Raw genomic sequence first — 16614 nt, 5'->3', positions numbered from 1 at the left:
TGTGTCAAAGCAGGAAAGAAGCTGTTTAAGGTGTCAGGCAGGTTGGGGTCGCGGCTGGTCAGCTGAGTGCTGTGTCCTGATGCCTCTCCACATGCTTCGGGGGTTGTTGTTGATGAAGCCTAGCAGACGGCGGCTCTGTTTGCGCTGCCTCCTCCGTCGCCTTGGCAGCAGGGGATGATCATGGTCCCTGCTGCTCTGGAGGAATAAAGTCCAGCCTGGTGGGTGTGAGGAGTCCAAACTGTGCTCCCATGTCCCACAGTTCTGCTCAGCTATCAGTTGTCCAGGTTTCCAGTAATGTGTTGAGCGAAGACTCAATAAAAACAGATTAACGAAACCGAAAACACGGGCGCTCCGAGCCGCAGCGTCCACACGCGCCGCCATCTGGGCCAAATCTAATTCCAGTTCTGGATGTTTGGGAACCTGAGAAACCGTCATTGTTACATTGTCTCTTGCTTTGGGAGAGGTTCTGATCGCTGGTTCTGAAAGGTTCTGAAAGGTTCTGAAAGGTTGAGCAGCTTTGCCTGTTTGGGTCAACCAGGTTCAGCTGGTTCTGGTCCAGATGTCCAGAGATAAATCATCTCTATGCTCTGAAACCGCTCCACTGTTTTGTTCCTGTTTCTCTGTCCGTGGTTCTGAATCGGTTCTCACGGTTCTGTCCGTGGTTCTGAATCGGTTCTGATGGTTCTGTCCGTGGTTCTGAATCGGTTCTGATGGTTCTGTCCGTGGTTCTGAATCGGTTCTCACGGTTCTGAAGGTGAAGATGTGTTTCTGTTTCTCCTAAAGGTTCTGATCCGCTCTGACCCGTTTATTTCAGCCCAGCTGGTTATTCTGACCTGCTGCAGATGAAGACACGCCTCCCTTCCTGATTGTTGACCTCTGACCTTCTTCTTGTTCTCTGTGTTGCTGCAGTTGTGCTGCTGAACTCCAAGGAGACGCAGGCAGAACTGGGCTGGACCTCCTTCCCCCAAACGGAGTAAGTCGGCTTGTTTTGGCCGTTTTCCCGTCTCTTTGCAGCTGAGAGTTTATCTTCTATAGTAACAGCGGCTGGAATCCAGGCGGCGGGCGGGTCCGGCGGCCCGCGGCGGGCGGGTCCGGCGGCCTGCGGCGGGCGGGTCCGGCGGCCTGAGGCGGGTCCGGCGGCAGCAGATAAATGCTCTCCTCCGTGTCGATCGATATCGTTTGCGATAAGTTATGGCTGGAAGACAAATGGGCTTTTTAAAAGAATGGCTCCCTGCCAGAACCGTTTGTCACACACTCCCACCTGACCAGCGCGCACACACACACACACACACACACACACACACACACACACACACACACACACACACACACACACACACAGTGTGTGTAATAAATGAGCAGCAGCTGTTTGTGCCAGCAGCCTCCCAGCTGCCTTTGGCTGCCGGACGGCTGTTGTTGTTCTGGACCACATGGAACCAGAACCAGAACCTCATCAGGTGTCATGGCGGCGGCTTCGTTTGTGCCACAGATCCACATGCAGTGAATGTTCTGTTCAGTTCCAGATGGAGCCTTTTTGTTCTGATGTTTTTGCTCTGCGCTGCTGAAACTTCATGAAAAGCTTTCATTGCTGTCGAACCCAAACGAAGCGGGCCGAGCTCGGCAGAACGGATCCATTTCAACGTCCTGCTGCTTCGCAGCAGAACATTTCTAATCCCTCAGATCATTTCAGATTTTCAGATTCGTCCTGAACGCCAGAGATTTTCTGTTTCTCCCACAGGAGCAGACGGAGCGAGTAAAAATCCTGGCAACACTGTTTTATGAACTCATTGATGTTTACAGAAACATAAAGTCATGTTTAATATTTCTACATTTTTAGGAGTTTTATGATGGATAGGGTTTTATGTGTTCATTAAATGAAGCCGTGTTGTTGGAGTGAGGATCAGATGGATCAGATCCAGATCAGCTCAGTGACTCACATTCAGCAGAGAAACAAAGAAAAGCGTCTTCAGATCAGCGTGAATCAAAACTGGAAACAAATTTAGATTCTGACTGTTTCTGCGTCAGATGACACATTCTCTGTTTGGAGGTTTGAAGATCCTTCCAGACATTTCAGCAGGACGAAACTTAGCAGATGACAGTGACTCAGCGCTGAGGATGATGAGGATGATGAGACTTTCACACATCTTCGTAGGAAGATGGTACAAAGTTAAAGATTAACGGCAATAATTAGTTGTTTTTAGCCTGTTTGTTATGAGCTAATGCTTCATTAGCATCCTAAATGCTTAGCTACCATAGCTAAGCATTTATCTATCAGTCTAAATATTTAGCACAATCAAAATATTTACCTTCTTTAATTTAGTTAGAAATTAAATATTTAGTTTGGAACTGTGACGTTTATAAATGTAGGAATAATATGATAAGAAATTTCTGGTTTACGTTTTTATTGTAACATGATAACGACGATAATGATGATGATGATAACGATGATGATGATGATAATGATGATGATAATGATGATAATGATGATGATGATGATAATGATGATGATAACGATAATAATGATGATGCTAATGATGATGATAACTATGATAATGATTATGCTAATGATGATGATAATGATGATGACAATGATGATAATAATGATGATAACGATGATAATGATGATGCTAATGATGATGATGATAATGATAACGATGATGATGATATGATGATGATAACGATGATAATGATGATGATGATGATGATGATGATAACGATGATGATGATAATGATGATGATAATGATGATAATGATGATGCTAATAATGATGATGATGATAATGATGATGATAACGATGATAATGATGATGATAATGATGATAACGATGATGATGATGATGATAATGAATGATGATAATGATGATGATAATGATGATAATGATGATGATAATGATGATGATGATAATGATGATAACGATGATGATAATGATGATGATAATAATGATGACGATGATAATGATGATGATAAAGATGATGACGATAACGATGATGATGATAATGATGATGATGATGATGATGATGATCAGCTCACGCTGTGCTAACATGGCTGCTGCTCGTGTCTTCCTGCCAGTGGGAGGAGATCAGCGGCGTGGATGAGAAGTACAAGCCGATTCGGACCTACCAGGTGTGTAACGTGATGGAGCCCACGCAGCAGAACAACTGGCTGCAGACGGGCTGGGTGGCGCGCCGCGGCGGACAGCGCATCTTCGTGGAGCTGCAGTTCACGCTGCGCGACTGCAACAGCATCCCCGGCGTGGCCGGAACCTGCAAGGAGACGTTCAACCTGCTGTACGTGGAGTCGGACCGGGACCTGGGCGCCGTGACCCGGGAGGACCGCTACTCCAAGATAGACACCATCGCCGCCGACGAGAGTTTCACGCAGGGAGACCTGGGGGAGAGGAAGATGAAGCTCAACACGGAGGTGCGGGAGATCGGACACCTCAACCGGAAGGGCTTCCACCTGGCCTTCCAGGACGTGGGCGCGTGCGTCGCCCTGGTGGCCGTCCGCGTGTACTACAAGCGCTGCCTGGCCACCGTGCAGAATCTGGCCGTGTTCCCCGACACGGTGGCCGAGGCCGCCTTCGCCACGCTGGTGGAGGTCCGCGGCGGCTGCGTCAACAACTCGGAGGTGGACAGCGACAGCCCTCCCAGGATGCATTGCAGCGCCGAGGGGGAGTGGCTGGTGCCCATCGGGAAGTGCAGCTGCAGCGCCGGATATGAGGAGGGCCACAGCAGCTGCGAAGGTAGGCGGGGCCAGAAGGGAACTGGGCGGGGCCAGAGGGGAACTGGGCGGGGCCTAAAGTAGGAAACTGGAGAAAGGATTGTTTCTTCTCTCAAGCGCCATTAGATAAACGGTTGGTGTCTCTTTAAATCTTGACCTCAGGCTGGTTATTGGCTGATGGTTAAAGAATCAGCAGCAGTTTGTTCTGGAATCACAAATGATTTCTCATCTGCAGATTTGGTTTTGACCTGCTGCGTGTTCTCAGACCGACTCTGAAGGTCAGTGGGTCGCTTTGGGTCACGGAGGTCAGGTCAGATTTCCTGTGTGTAGAAGATGAAGACGAGGAATGTGATGGTGAAGAAGTGGAGCAGTTACCTGCTCAGGTGGAACTTCTCAGCTTCCGATTGGCTCAGATCGGGTTTGATGAGGCTGATCGTTGCTTTGCAGTGCATTCATGTGTGTGTGTGTGTGTGTGTGCTTGCGCGTGTGTGTGTGCGTGTTTGTGCGTGTGTGTGTGCGTGTTTGTGCGTGTGTTTGTGTGTGTGTGTGCGTGTTTGTGCGTGTGTGTGGGCGTGCGTGTGTGTGTGTGTGTGCGTGTTTGTGCGTGTGTGTGGGCGTGCGTGCGTGTGTGTGTGTGCGTGTGTTTGTGTGTGTGTGGGCGTGCGTGCGTGCGTGCGTGTGTGTGTGCGTGTGTGTGTGTGTTTGTGCGTGTGTTTGTGTGTGTGTGCGTGTTTGTTCGTGTGTGTGGGCGTGCGTGCGTGCGTGTGCGTGTGTGTGTGTTTGTGTGTGTGTGTGTGTGTGTGTGTTTGTGTGTGTGTGTGGGCGTGCGTGCGTGCGTACGTGCGTGCGTGTGTGTGTGCGTGTGTGTGCGTGTTTGTGCTTGTGTGTGTGTGTGCGTGTTTGTGCGTGTGTGTGGGCGTGCGTGCGTGTGCGTGTGTGGTGTGTGTGTGTGTGTGTGTGTGTGTGTGTGTGTGCGTGTGTGTGCGTGTGTGTGTGTGTTTGTGTGTGTGTGTGCTGCTCAGTGCAGTGACTAAGTGTCCTGTTCTCAGATTGAACAGGAAATGAATCCAGTAAATAAACGGTTCTGGTACCAAAATAAAGAAACGAGTCCGATTAGTCCGAGACAAATAAATATGACTCTGAAAAAATATAGCAAAAAATATTTTTTTCTGATAAAATACATTTTATGTTGTGGATTTCATTTGAAAGTTTTCAGTTGCCTTCCAGAACCTCCAGCAATTTACTGGACCGACGCTGAGCATTTACTAAACTTCATCCCCAGAATAAATAAGACATCAACATTTTGGAAAAGTTTTGGTTGATTAAAGTCCAGATGAATATTCCAAATATCTATTTATTGCAATTCTAAATATCCTTTTTTGTTTTTTCCTTCACTTTTTTCCACCAACTGATTTCTTGCTATAAATGTTCGTTACAACTAATAATGGTTTTTGAAACAAGAGGAGAGTCAAAGTACAGCTCAGAAATCCTCTCCTGTGTGAAACAGGCGGGACTTTTTCTCTGCAGCTCATTGGTCGATTTGGGTGACTGACACATCCAACATCGGTCCAGTAGGTGGCGGTAGATGCACCTTACGTTGGTTTGCCAACCGCCAATAAAACGCAGAAGAAGCGGAAGCGAGAAAAGGGAAACTTTTCCACTGGGTTTCCAATGAGACAGAAACGTTGTGGGGAAAGAATGACGGACCTGTAGGAAATATTTCCTCCAACGTGGATTCTGAGCAAAACCAGCCAAGGACTGAGTTCATGGTTTTGGCTTTGTGAAATGAGCTGGTTTTTGTTTTTTGTCTCTTTGAAACATGTCGCTGTGATTCTGTATGACTGGAAAGGGTTCGGTTTTAGTTTGTCATTTTACTGGGGATTCATCCGTTTAGCTGCTTGTTTGAGGCAGAAAATGTTTCTGTCTTTCTTCTGCCTGTGGATACACAGTCCGGCCATTTTGGTAAAATGTTTTGATTGATTTGTTGTATCTGCAGCTAAAACACATTATAGGGATAACAGGCAGATTTTTGTATTAATAAATTGATAACTTGGTGCTAAAGTGCTCAGTGAAAGACTTTGACAGAAAGTAAAACTCGCTGTAAAAGTCCTGGATGGATTAACAAATTAACAGGAGATTTTATTTATCTTAAATTTAAAATGTTTATATTTTTCTGCAGTTTTGGTTTCACTGCTGCTCTGACTGTGTTGTTTGAGCAAATGACCTTTTTGAGTCTGTTCACTCCAGGTAGAGATGAATCATTTTTAAATTAGTTGAGGATTATATATTTGATTAATCAAAATTAATCTGATTGATTGGTTCATGTTTTGGTTCCACCGAACACCTTGAACAGAATGAAGGAGAACCTGAAGGCCGACGGCTCAGCCTCTTCTGATCGATTAATCACGATTAATCGTTTGAGTGCCGATCGGGACGACCCTCCCTGGCAGCGACTAGAGACCCGTTCAGTCCAGAAGGTCCTGCTGGTTACATTTTAGAGAAATACTAAAGTCATTAGAAAGGAAGTGACCGTTGGAGACGCTGCGGACAGGAAGTTGCAGCGCTGGAGTCTGAGGCGGCGGATCCGATGAGCTCATTGTTTCTGTAAACATTGTGATTAAATGAGTGAAATGAAAGACTGGAGGCGGTTAAATGGTTGTTCCTGCTGCGCCTCTAATCGCATTTACTGACAAGCGGAGAGAAACGGCAGCTTCCAGAGAAACATCTGAACCCGTCGGCTTCAGACCCGCTGATAGAGCAACAGATTCATTCTGACAGGAAACCAGAACCAAAGCTGATGTTCAACAGGCAGACAGAACCAAGAGGTTCTGATGACAGGAGGTCCGATTGGCTGCAGACGCAGAGATTCGATCTGCTGACACATTTCTATGTTCCTCCTGTTTTATGATAAATATGGAATAATATTGTTAGAATGTGGAGAAATGAAGCTCCTCTCAAACCTGAAGCTGCCAGAAACTTTACAGAAATCTCAACATTTCCTACAGTTTTCATCTCGGCCTCGAATGTGACGAGAAAATAAAGTTTTTGTTCAAACCTGAAGGAGAAACAAGAACTTTTCTAATAATTCAGTTTAGCTTGTTTGGAAATGTCATCTGGTGTTTGGACCGGACGGTGGTTTGGACCGGACGGTGGTTTGGACCGGGTCGGAGGTTTGGCTTCCAGTGTCATGTTCTCGTTCTGTTCTGTCCTCTAGATCTAAAACACTGAAGCTCTTCTTCAGTCCTGCGGCCTTCGGCTGCACTTCTGTTTCTGTTCTGATAGTGAGGAAGAGGAAACGTGGCTAGTGATGTCATCAGATCACTCCACTGAGAGGGATGATGATGATGATGATGACGAAGGTCCACACACACACACACACTCTCTCTCTCTCTCTCTCTCTCTTGCACTCTCAGTGCATGTTTAGCCGCAGCGCCAACATCTCCCTCTGCACCACAGCTATTGATCAGCTGTAATGCTCTACTAAACTGAGCAATTGTGCTGGGACTTCTTACACACACACACACACACACACACACACACACACACACAGTGCAGATGTGTGTTCTGTAGTAACAGATCGGTGTGTTTGTCTGTTTGGTTCTGAGAAACAATGACTGCAAAGCAGCCAATCAGGGCAGAGCAGAAGAACAAACTAATCCTGCTGCGTCTCTCTCTCTGTTGAGCTGCTTCTTATTTACTCCTCGCTGTTTTTGTTTTTGTTTTTGTTTGTTTGTTTGTCTGAGTGTGAGATGCTCTGAGTGTCTCGGAGTCGACTGGCGCTTTAATCCGAACAGAACCTTGGTACTGAACGGGTCAGGAAGTAAGCGCAGACAGAATGAATCCAATCGCTATAAAAACTTGGTTCTGGGTCAGTCGGTCTGGGACGGACTGACCCAGAGGAACTGCAGCTGTAGGTGGCGTTGTGATCCGCTCACACTTCAGCAGAACTCTTCAACAGAATCTTCCAACTGAATGTCGGACTTAAACCTTTTCTGTATAACATCATCAAGCTTTTGGTTCTGATGGTTCTGACGGTTCTGACGGTTCTTCCTCCTCTGCCGCCTCGCGGTGTGAAACTCTGAAACTCATCTTCCTCTTCCTCTTCCTGCCGTCTGAACTTCCTGCTCCGCGTTTCCTCAGGACGAAAAGCTGCCGGTTCTAATCCTCCGATGATGTCATCAAATCAGAGAGAAGAGCAAAGCGCTGCGGACCTGAGGAAGAGGAGTGTGATGAAGAGCAGATGAACTCACACGTTCTTCAGTCTCATTATGAAATGCCACAAGCAGAAACACTGGGAGGAAATGAATTATGTAATGCTTCATATAGGCGTGTGTGTGTGTGTGTGCGTGTGTGTGTGCGTGTGTGTGTGTGTGCGAGTGTGCGTGTGCGTGTGTGTGTGTGCGTGTGTGTGTGTGTGTGTGTCATGTTCTCCATCCTGGTCTAATTAAAGCACGATCTCTTCCTCCATAATTACTGCTGCCTTCAGCATTTCTCCTATTATCTCTGTGGTTTGCTTCCCGCTCTCCTTCCTCTGCCCTCCTACCCTGTAATTTACCCCCCTCCTCTTACTGCCCTTGCCCTTTTACCCCGTCCTGCTACCAGAACTCATTCCTGATCTTATCGCCGCCTCATGACCTTCTGACCTCCAGCTCCGCTTCACTTTCTCCTTGTTGGCTCTGGTGTGTGTGTCTGTCAGCATTTGTCACTGTATGAGGACCAGCTGGGTCTTATGGGGCCCAATCCCTGGACAGAGCTGCATCCATTAGTTCCTGTCTGATGGATGCAAAATGAGTGGAAGTTCAGGCAAAGTCCTTCTGAAGACAGTCATAGGCTTTGTGTGTGTGTGCTTGTACTTGTTTATGTGTCTTATTGAGGACGTTGTCTGATTCATTCACCAACCTTCTGAGGACCGATGGGCCTTATGGGGGCCAAAGACGGTTCAAATACGATAGAGCCTCTAATCGATTAATTGATTATTAAATTTTTTTACCTGATGATTAATCAGTTTTAAAAAAATTTGACATTCTGCATGTTTTTTTCAGATAGGGAAATGAAATAAGATGAATAAGAAAGAAACAAACAATTTAGTTCAGTTTTAAATAATAAAAACATTTTGTTGTCTTAAATGCAACAGTAGCATTACTTTAGTGAACGTTTGATTGGTTTACCAAACTATGAATCTACAGATAAAATTCTAACATGAAAAGCTCAGTCCTTTCTTCTTGACTTATATATACATTGTAAGGCTAATATGTTGATTTATTTTGGATTAACCAATTAATAAATGATTGTTAAAAATGCTTGAGATATTTTTCTTACAGAATCTGAATCAGATGAAGCTAAACTGACACCTGAGGAATTTTGTTTAGAGCAGATTCATAAACAGTTTTTTTTAATGCAAAATGTTTATATTTTAGTGCATTTTTGGCTTCATTGTTGCTCCAATGATGTTCTTACAGCAAATGGCCTTTATTTTGTTTCCAGTTAACGATTAATTGAGTAGTCAATTAATCACAATTAATACAAATAATCTGATCAATCATCAGCCCTAGTGTGAAGTAGGGTTAGGAATGAATGTGGTTAGTAGAATGAGTATAAGCCAATAAAGTTAGTGTGGATAGAAGTACAAACTGTGTGTGCGTGCGTGTGTGAATATGTTGGGACTAGGTGACAGGGTGAGTCGGGTTATCAGTCTGACATCTGCTGGAGAAGCTCTGAGATTTCTCTGAAGTGCCATCGCTGTGGCAATGTTTGTGTATGTATGTCTGTGAGTGTGTGTGCGCTGGCCTCCTGCGGCCCATCAGATGTTTCTGGAGTCTCTCTCTGTCTGCTGTCTCGTCCTCATCAGGAAGTCTCTTCATCTTCATCCTCTTCCTCGCGCTGCATGGCTTCAATCTGTTTCTGTTGTGTTTAAAACGGAGTGAGCTCCTCCTCTTCCTCCTTCTCCTCCACCCTGACGGCTCCATTCACTCCTTCGCTCCACCACCTTCCTCCCCTCCTTCTCCACATCATTTCGTTTTAAATCATTCACTTTCTCCCAGGAGGAAGACAAACATGTTCCTTTGAGCTCAGCATCTGATGAATTTATTTTGCTGGCCATACAACCACACACACACACACACACACACACACCACACACACATACAACCACACACACACACACACACACACAGATACACACAAAAACGGTCGCAGACAAAAATCTAAATGCAGAAACATTCCCACATCGGTCTGTGAGCGCTCCGGCAGAGGCCATTAAAACGTCGCTCGGTTGTTGAAAATGGGAGCTGGAGGGACGCCAAGAACTCTATTCAGCATCTCCGCCTCCCTCCATCTTTACAGAAAGGAGGCAGAAAAGAGAGGATGATAGGAGGAGGGTAATGATGGAGAGGTGGAGGAATACATGTGCTGCCTCCTGGTTGCACTGTTTGTTAGTCTCTCTGCATAACAACTGAATGTATAAAATATGAGTAGTAAAAGCAGCTCTGATTCCAGACGCAAACACAAAGAGAAGGAGGGAAGGAAAGATTAGGCTGAAGGTGAAGAACAGGAAACTAACCTGAGATGAGAAGAAAAGCAGGTCAGGTAACGGATGAAAGCAGATATGATGGAGAGACAGAAACAGAAGAATATGATATTTAAAGAGAAAGAAAGAGCAAACATGCTGCAGATGTCATCAAGTTTCCTCTGAGTTCATCTCTGATCAAACACACCAATCTGTTTTTATAAACAGTTATTCACTCTCCGATCAGTCTGTAACGTTAATGTAGATGAAAACACCAACATGAGTGTGAAATTGTTCATGGATCAGAGCCTGAAAACACCAATAAAATGAGAATAATGGAGATTTAAACAAAGTAATATCAGATTTACTTTCTCCACAGCAGATTTTTTATCAACTAGAGAAACGATTCTGCTTCTGCTTCAGCAGTTAAACGTTTAAATCTGTGTGATTGTTCTGGTGGGTCCGGTCCAGGTTGGTTCTGCTGCCTTTCTCAGTCTCTTAAGCCACAATTCACTGAGACAGTTGAGTTTAGGATCCAGAGCCGCTCAGAAATAACACATCAGAACCAGAACCAGAGCCTGAGGAAGTAACTACCACAGCAACCAAAAAACACTGAACTTTACAGGTTTTTTGTTTTTAAAGAGCAGGAATGATGACAAACTTCAAATGTTACATGATGTCAGACCTTCTCCATCATATTACGGCTTTCAATCTTCAGATCAGAGTCATGAATTAAAAATGACCAACATGAATCCATCAGCTGCTTGGTGTCGTTTTTAATCAGGTTGTCTGATTAAAAACAGACAACCTGTTGTTGTCTGTTTTGGCTGCGCCTCGTTTCTCTGAGACATTCAGAAAACCTCTGGAATGTCCTGCAGGATGGTTTTACACCAAACACTGTTTCACTTCCTCTTTCTGTTGATCTGACCATTCTGGCTGGAATAAGTGAGCCGCTGTGGCTGCAGGTGGTCAAATTAAATCAGGTAAAACGTTTGAAATGACAAACAAACCTGAGTTTCTGTGAGGAATCAGCAAACTGATCAGGATCCAGAAATCAGGTTCAGAAGAAATCAGCAAAACATGACCTGTCATACGTCAACAAATGAAAAGCATCCATTGAAATCATTTATATTTTTCAAAAATGGCTGCCATGGTTGTAATGGAGAATATATGTTTGCAATAACATTGGCAGTAGTTATTGCCAGTGGCAGTGACAGCTAGCCAAAACTTTAACTAACCACAAATTGGCTAAACAAGAACTTTAGCTGTGCTAACACTACAGCTCGAAGCACATTCAAAAGTTAGAGTAGGCTAATGCTAAACCACCAAACCCATAAACAATTAGAGGAAACTAATGTTAAATTGCTAAACACAGTGAAAACTTTGCAAAAGCTAATTCTAGACCATTAAACACATTTAAATACGTATAGCAAGTCAACACTGAGCTGCTAAACACATTAAAAATGAGCAGAAACTGACATTAAACCACTAAGCACTAGAAATTAGCTGGAGTTGATGCTAAACTGCTAAGCAAATAAAATTTGCATAAACTAACCCCAACCTGCTAAATGCATTAAAATATTAGCAGATGCTAATGCTAACCATTAAGTTGAAATTGCATCAGTAGGATGACTGAAGCTTAAGATGCGACATAAAGATCACCAAGTCATAAAAATGAGGAACATTTTATGACAATAAATGATTTACAAGGCTTTAAAACGGCAGCCATCTTGAAAACTACAAACTGAGTGGTGATCATGCAAAGGTTAAACTTGTAACACACGTTAAATATTTTTCCAGTATTGTGCTGCACTAACCGAGGTTGTTATTCAGCAGCAGTTTGGATCGCATTTCTCCTCAGTGAAGCGTCTTAAAGCGTGAGGCGATAATTCAGCTCATGAGAGAAACGTTGCCGCTGCGCTTCAATCTCCTGCTTCCATCTGCAGCTCAGCCGACGGTAATGCGTTTCCATCTGTCCAGAACCCGAGTGGGATCAGAGGACGGATCCATGTGACCCCACTTAACCTCCGAGAGAATCGCTTTCATCCTGCTGGAGGCGGCACGCTCCGGATTATTACAGCAGCCGCTGTCCGAGTTCTCACTACAGGGAGCGATGAGAGACCAGCAGCTCCTCACTGCTGGGTGGATTTAAGGCTCCAACGTCAGTTTGGCCAAAAAGCTGCTCAGATGTTAAAGATTTCATCTTTGAATAGTTTTAATCTGACAGCTTGGAGCTGATTTCTAGAGGTGAGGCCTGGTCGTCCAGACTTTGGTTTGGCCCTCCTGGGCAACTGTAGTCACATTATTAAGGAGCGGAAACCATTAATTGAATAATTGATTAATTGATTATACAAATAACCATCAACTTATTCAGTAATTTATTAATTAACCGGAGTAACCAGACTCTAAAAAGGCCATTTGCAGGAATGAAGCCAAAACTCTACAAAAGATTAAAAAAAAACATTTTTTTTTAAGATGAAAAAAAAAAAAAGTTATTTGTATGTAAATCTGTTCAAATCCTTCAGTGGAAGTTTTAACTTTTCCTGGTTCAACTTCTGTAAAATAAAATCTCGCTGAATGTTTCCTATCCAGTTATTGATCATTCTTGATGTTAAATGAAGCAGAAAGGCTGGAGCTTTTCACATGTTGATGTTGGAAGGATTTTTAGCTGCAGATGAATATTTGCTGGAAATGATTAATTGTTCACTGCAGATTTTTAATCTACGCCTTTTTATGCAATATTAAAAATAGAATAAAAGATGCAAATAACCAAATTATTCCTTTTAAAAATAAAAAACTTTACATGTTATTGCATAAAATGTCCCCATGTTTTATGAGTGTTGAATTACTTAAGCACCAATCCATTAATCGACAGGATAGTCGATCACTTAAATAGTGGTCAGCCTGATTCTGCTTTGAATAGGACAATCAGACGGTGGTTCACAGTCTGATCCTGATGTCGGCTTTGTGTGGATTGATGATGATGATTGTTTCTTCATCACTGATCAGGTCTTCCTCATCTTCCTCGTGTCTCTGGCTGTTAGTCCAGAGCCAGTTTGGCTCTGCGTCCCTCATTTTGTTGTCATTTGTCATCAGACAGCCACACACCTCACACACACCTTCCACACACACACATACACACACCTCACACACACCTTCCACACACACACGCCCTGGTAGCGATGAAAGAGATGGCATTTCCAGAGACACCTGCGCCTCTGCGCTCCCGGTCCTCCCCTGGCGCTGCACACGCCCTCACATATGCACGGCGCTGTTCCACAGGATTTGTTGAACACGTGCGTCTGCATATGCTCACACGCTGCACACGTGCACTCTCACGTGCACTCTCACGTGCACACCCAAAGACAAACAAACGGCACATATGCAGCAGCTCCCTCTGCCTCCGAGGTCCATGTGTGTGTTAGTTATCCCGAACGCAGTCCATCTGCCTTCACGGCTAAGCTACGCTTGTTTACCCCACACACACACACACACACACACACACACACACACACACACACACACACACACACACACACACACACACACACACACACACTCTGTTAGACTGGATAATCAGGAGCATTTCCACACACCTGTCCTCATATTGACTCAGCAGCTCGTTAGGAGGCCCGCTGCAGACGATTACTAATCAAGTAATCTATTGATTATTCTCATGATTTATCTGCTTATCAAATAAGAAAATTTTACATTTGTTGTTTCTATTCAAGACAGTAGAAGAAATATGGAAGCGAAGAAGATACAAAAATCCGTTTGTCTGAAGTTTGAAGTACGAAAAACTTCTTCATAAAATATTTCTATGCTTTTTTTATTCACAGCATTTTGGATCCAGTGTTGGCCTAAATGTTGCTCCTTACATAACGCTGCATGTTGGAGCGGTTCTGGATGATTTTATAAAATCATTAAACATAAAAACTATCAATCTTTTCAGAATTTTCTGGCTGCTTTTTAATAAATGATGCAAGCACAGGTGTGTGTTAGCTTTGAACTCAGTCCAAATGTTTGAGTTAAATTTAGATTAATTAATCAGATTTTAATCAAACTGTCTACTAATAAGCAACATTTTCAACTCAAAATTTCCTTTTGTTGCTAAATTATGGAATAAACACATTGGATACTTACAGTTCTTAATACTGTTTATTAATGGAGGAAGTTCAAGATTAGGGTGATGGTGAGGAGGCATTCCTGCCATCATGAAACCCAATCAGCTGGTAGGAGAATCGTTTTAATGCCAGTCAAGATTTTTTCCATTATTGAGGAAGAATCAATAATCTGTGGCCAGGAAATTTATTTATTAATAATAATAATATTGGAAACATTATTATTATTATTATTAATGGAAGAACAAAAATACCCAAAAACACAAACACACACTTCCACAGATGTTGTGCATGAGCAGATAAATCGTGTCGGCGGTTTTGTCCTGCGTTTGCTTTGTGATGAGCATCAGCTGTTAGTCACTGAAACTCATCCTGGTGACGTGTGTGTGTGTGTGTGTGTGTGTGTGTGTGTGTGTGTGTGTGTGTGTGTGTGTGTGTGTGTGTGTGTGTGTGTGTGTGTGTGTGTGTGTGTGTGTGTGTGTGATACCCTCTTGTGGAAAGTGTCTCATGGCGTCAGTCATCCTGACACCAGCGCAGCTCAAACTGCTGCTGATGGATGTTGGACTCATGGAGCTTCTCTCCTCGTTTGGGACGAAAATGAGGAGCGATGGATGGAGAGAGGAGGAAGAGGAGGAGGAAGAGGAGGAGGAAGAGAAGGAGGAGGATGAGGAAGGTCACAGTGAGCCAGCAGGGGGCAGGATGTCACTGAGACGCATCTCACTCATGTGACTGAATCAGTCGGGTGGAAGCTGGAGGATGGATATTTATTGCCCTGTTTTCACACACACACACACACACACACACACACACACACACACACACACACACACACACACACACACACACACACACACACACACACACACACCCTGACCCCTGCGCTGCCTCAGCTGTGGGTTTTTAATTTGTGCATCGTGGCGTCGCGTCACGCCAGCCGTCTCTCCCGGGTCGTTCCTCTCATTCAGATAAATCTCATCTCAGGTTCTGATGGCAGCCGGATCAGAACCGTACGGCTGCAGAACCCCAGGTCCGGACCCGGTCGGCTCTGGACCGGTACCGGACTTCTGGGTCAGAGAGGCTTTCTGAAGAACGGCTCATCTGTCAACCGGATCGTTCATCATCTGACCTTTCAACTCTGACCTGGCAGTTTAAACCTAATGGCTCTTCAATTAATTGGTAGAATAATTGATTTTCAGAATAACGAACAGAATAATCAGTTTGCTACAATAATAATTAGCCTCAGCCCTGCATGATGAGTGACGGATCAGGCTGGTTGGTGGAATCTGAACGTCTGACTTGATGTCGCCTTTGGACGCTGGTGAAAGGGTCAGGGTCAGGGTCAGGACGAGGGTTAGGGTTAGTGAGGAACTGCAGGAGGAGGAAGTGGCTCTTGTCGTTGTTTCAGCAGCTGGAAGCGGAGAATTAATGGCCGTTCGGATGCAAACAAGCTCTGAATGAATGCGGGAGCCGCCTGTCTGATTACACGCTGAAGGGATTCCACGCAGACGGAGGACAAACTGTGAATAATAGAGAGCAGCGACAAACAGGCTGAGGAGGTATTAGTGTCGCTGCTGGAGGAGTGCAGCAGAAAACACACCACAAGTCTTGTTGTTCTCAATTCAATCTGCCAGAAACAGGCCCGTGACTCATTCTGGGCTCTGGACGGTAATTCACTTAAACTCAACGCGCCACATTAATAATTCATGAAAGTGCTCTGACTTTAGCTCAGCTTTGTTCTCTGCTGCTTTCCTGAGTAGAAAGTTTGTCTGGAGAAGACTTTCTGTCTGATTTCTGCCGTTGGATCCGCATGTCTGACTCTGGTCACATCCCGCCTGCGTCCTGCAGTCAGAAGGCCAAGAAGCGGCGAGCGCCGCCGCGTGGCAGGAGATTCAACGCTGCGCTGTGATTGGTCCACATCTTTCAGGAATAATTCTGCTGCCCAGTGCAACAGGCAGTGAGCTTTAAGAAAAATTAGCAATTCATTTTTTTATCAAATACAAACAATGTGCAGCCTGGCTGGGGGAGTAAAGCCTGGCAGCCTGCCAGGCTTATAATACACTGGGGGAAACTGTGCTGCGTGTTGCTGCGTGTTGCTGCGTGTTGCTGACCTTCAGCTGTCAGAGTTGCCCTCCTGCTCGTTGCTCTTTGTTCTCTGAACTCTGCTGGATGTAAAAATCTCATTCCATGTGTCGGTTGAGATGTTTCATGCAGATTGCTTTTCTAATGCAGGTATCACTGCGATGCACATTCTGCCCTCACTATCTCACT

General features: G+C 44.6%; 1 protein-coding gene across 1 annotated transcript in view; it reads left to right on the top strand.

The window, feature by feature from the left end:
* The first annotated feature begins 956 nt into the window (after positions 1–956).
* LOC129375717 (ephrin type-A receptor 7) overlaps positions 957–16614 on the top strand; it is a 68218-nt gene continuing 52560 nt past the window's right edge. The window contains exons 1-2 of the mRNA XM_055054950.1: positions 957–973; positions 3070–3742. Of these exons, the coding sequence (XP_054910925.1) occupies positions 3136–3742 (607 nt within the window). The 5' untranslated portion in view covers positions 957–973; positions 3070–3135. The remainder of the gene's footprint in view (positions 974–3069; positions 3743–16614) is intronic.

The sequence above is a fragment of the Poeciliopsis prolifica genome, unplaced genomic scaffold (genome assembly GCF_027474105.1).
Source record: "Poeciliopsis prolifica strain line A6 unplaced genomic scaffold, Auburn_PproV2 SCAFFOLD041, whole genome shotgun sequence".
Classification (NCBI taxonomy): domain Eukaryota; kingdom Metazoa; phylum Chordata; class Actinopteri; order Cyprinodontiformes; family Poeciliidae; genus Poeciliopsis; species Poeciliopsis prolifica.
The sequence above is the reverse complement of the archived record's forward strand: the minus strand, read 5'-3'. Positions and strand labels throughout refer to the sequence as shown.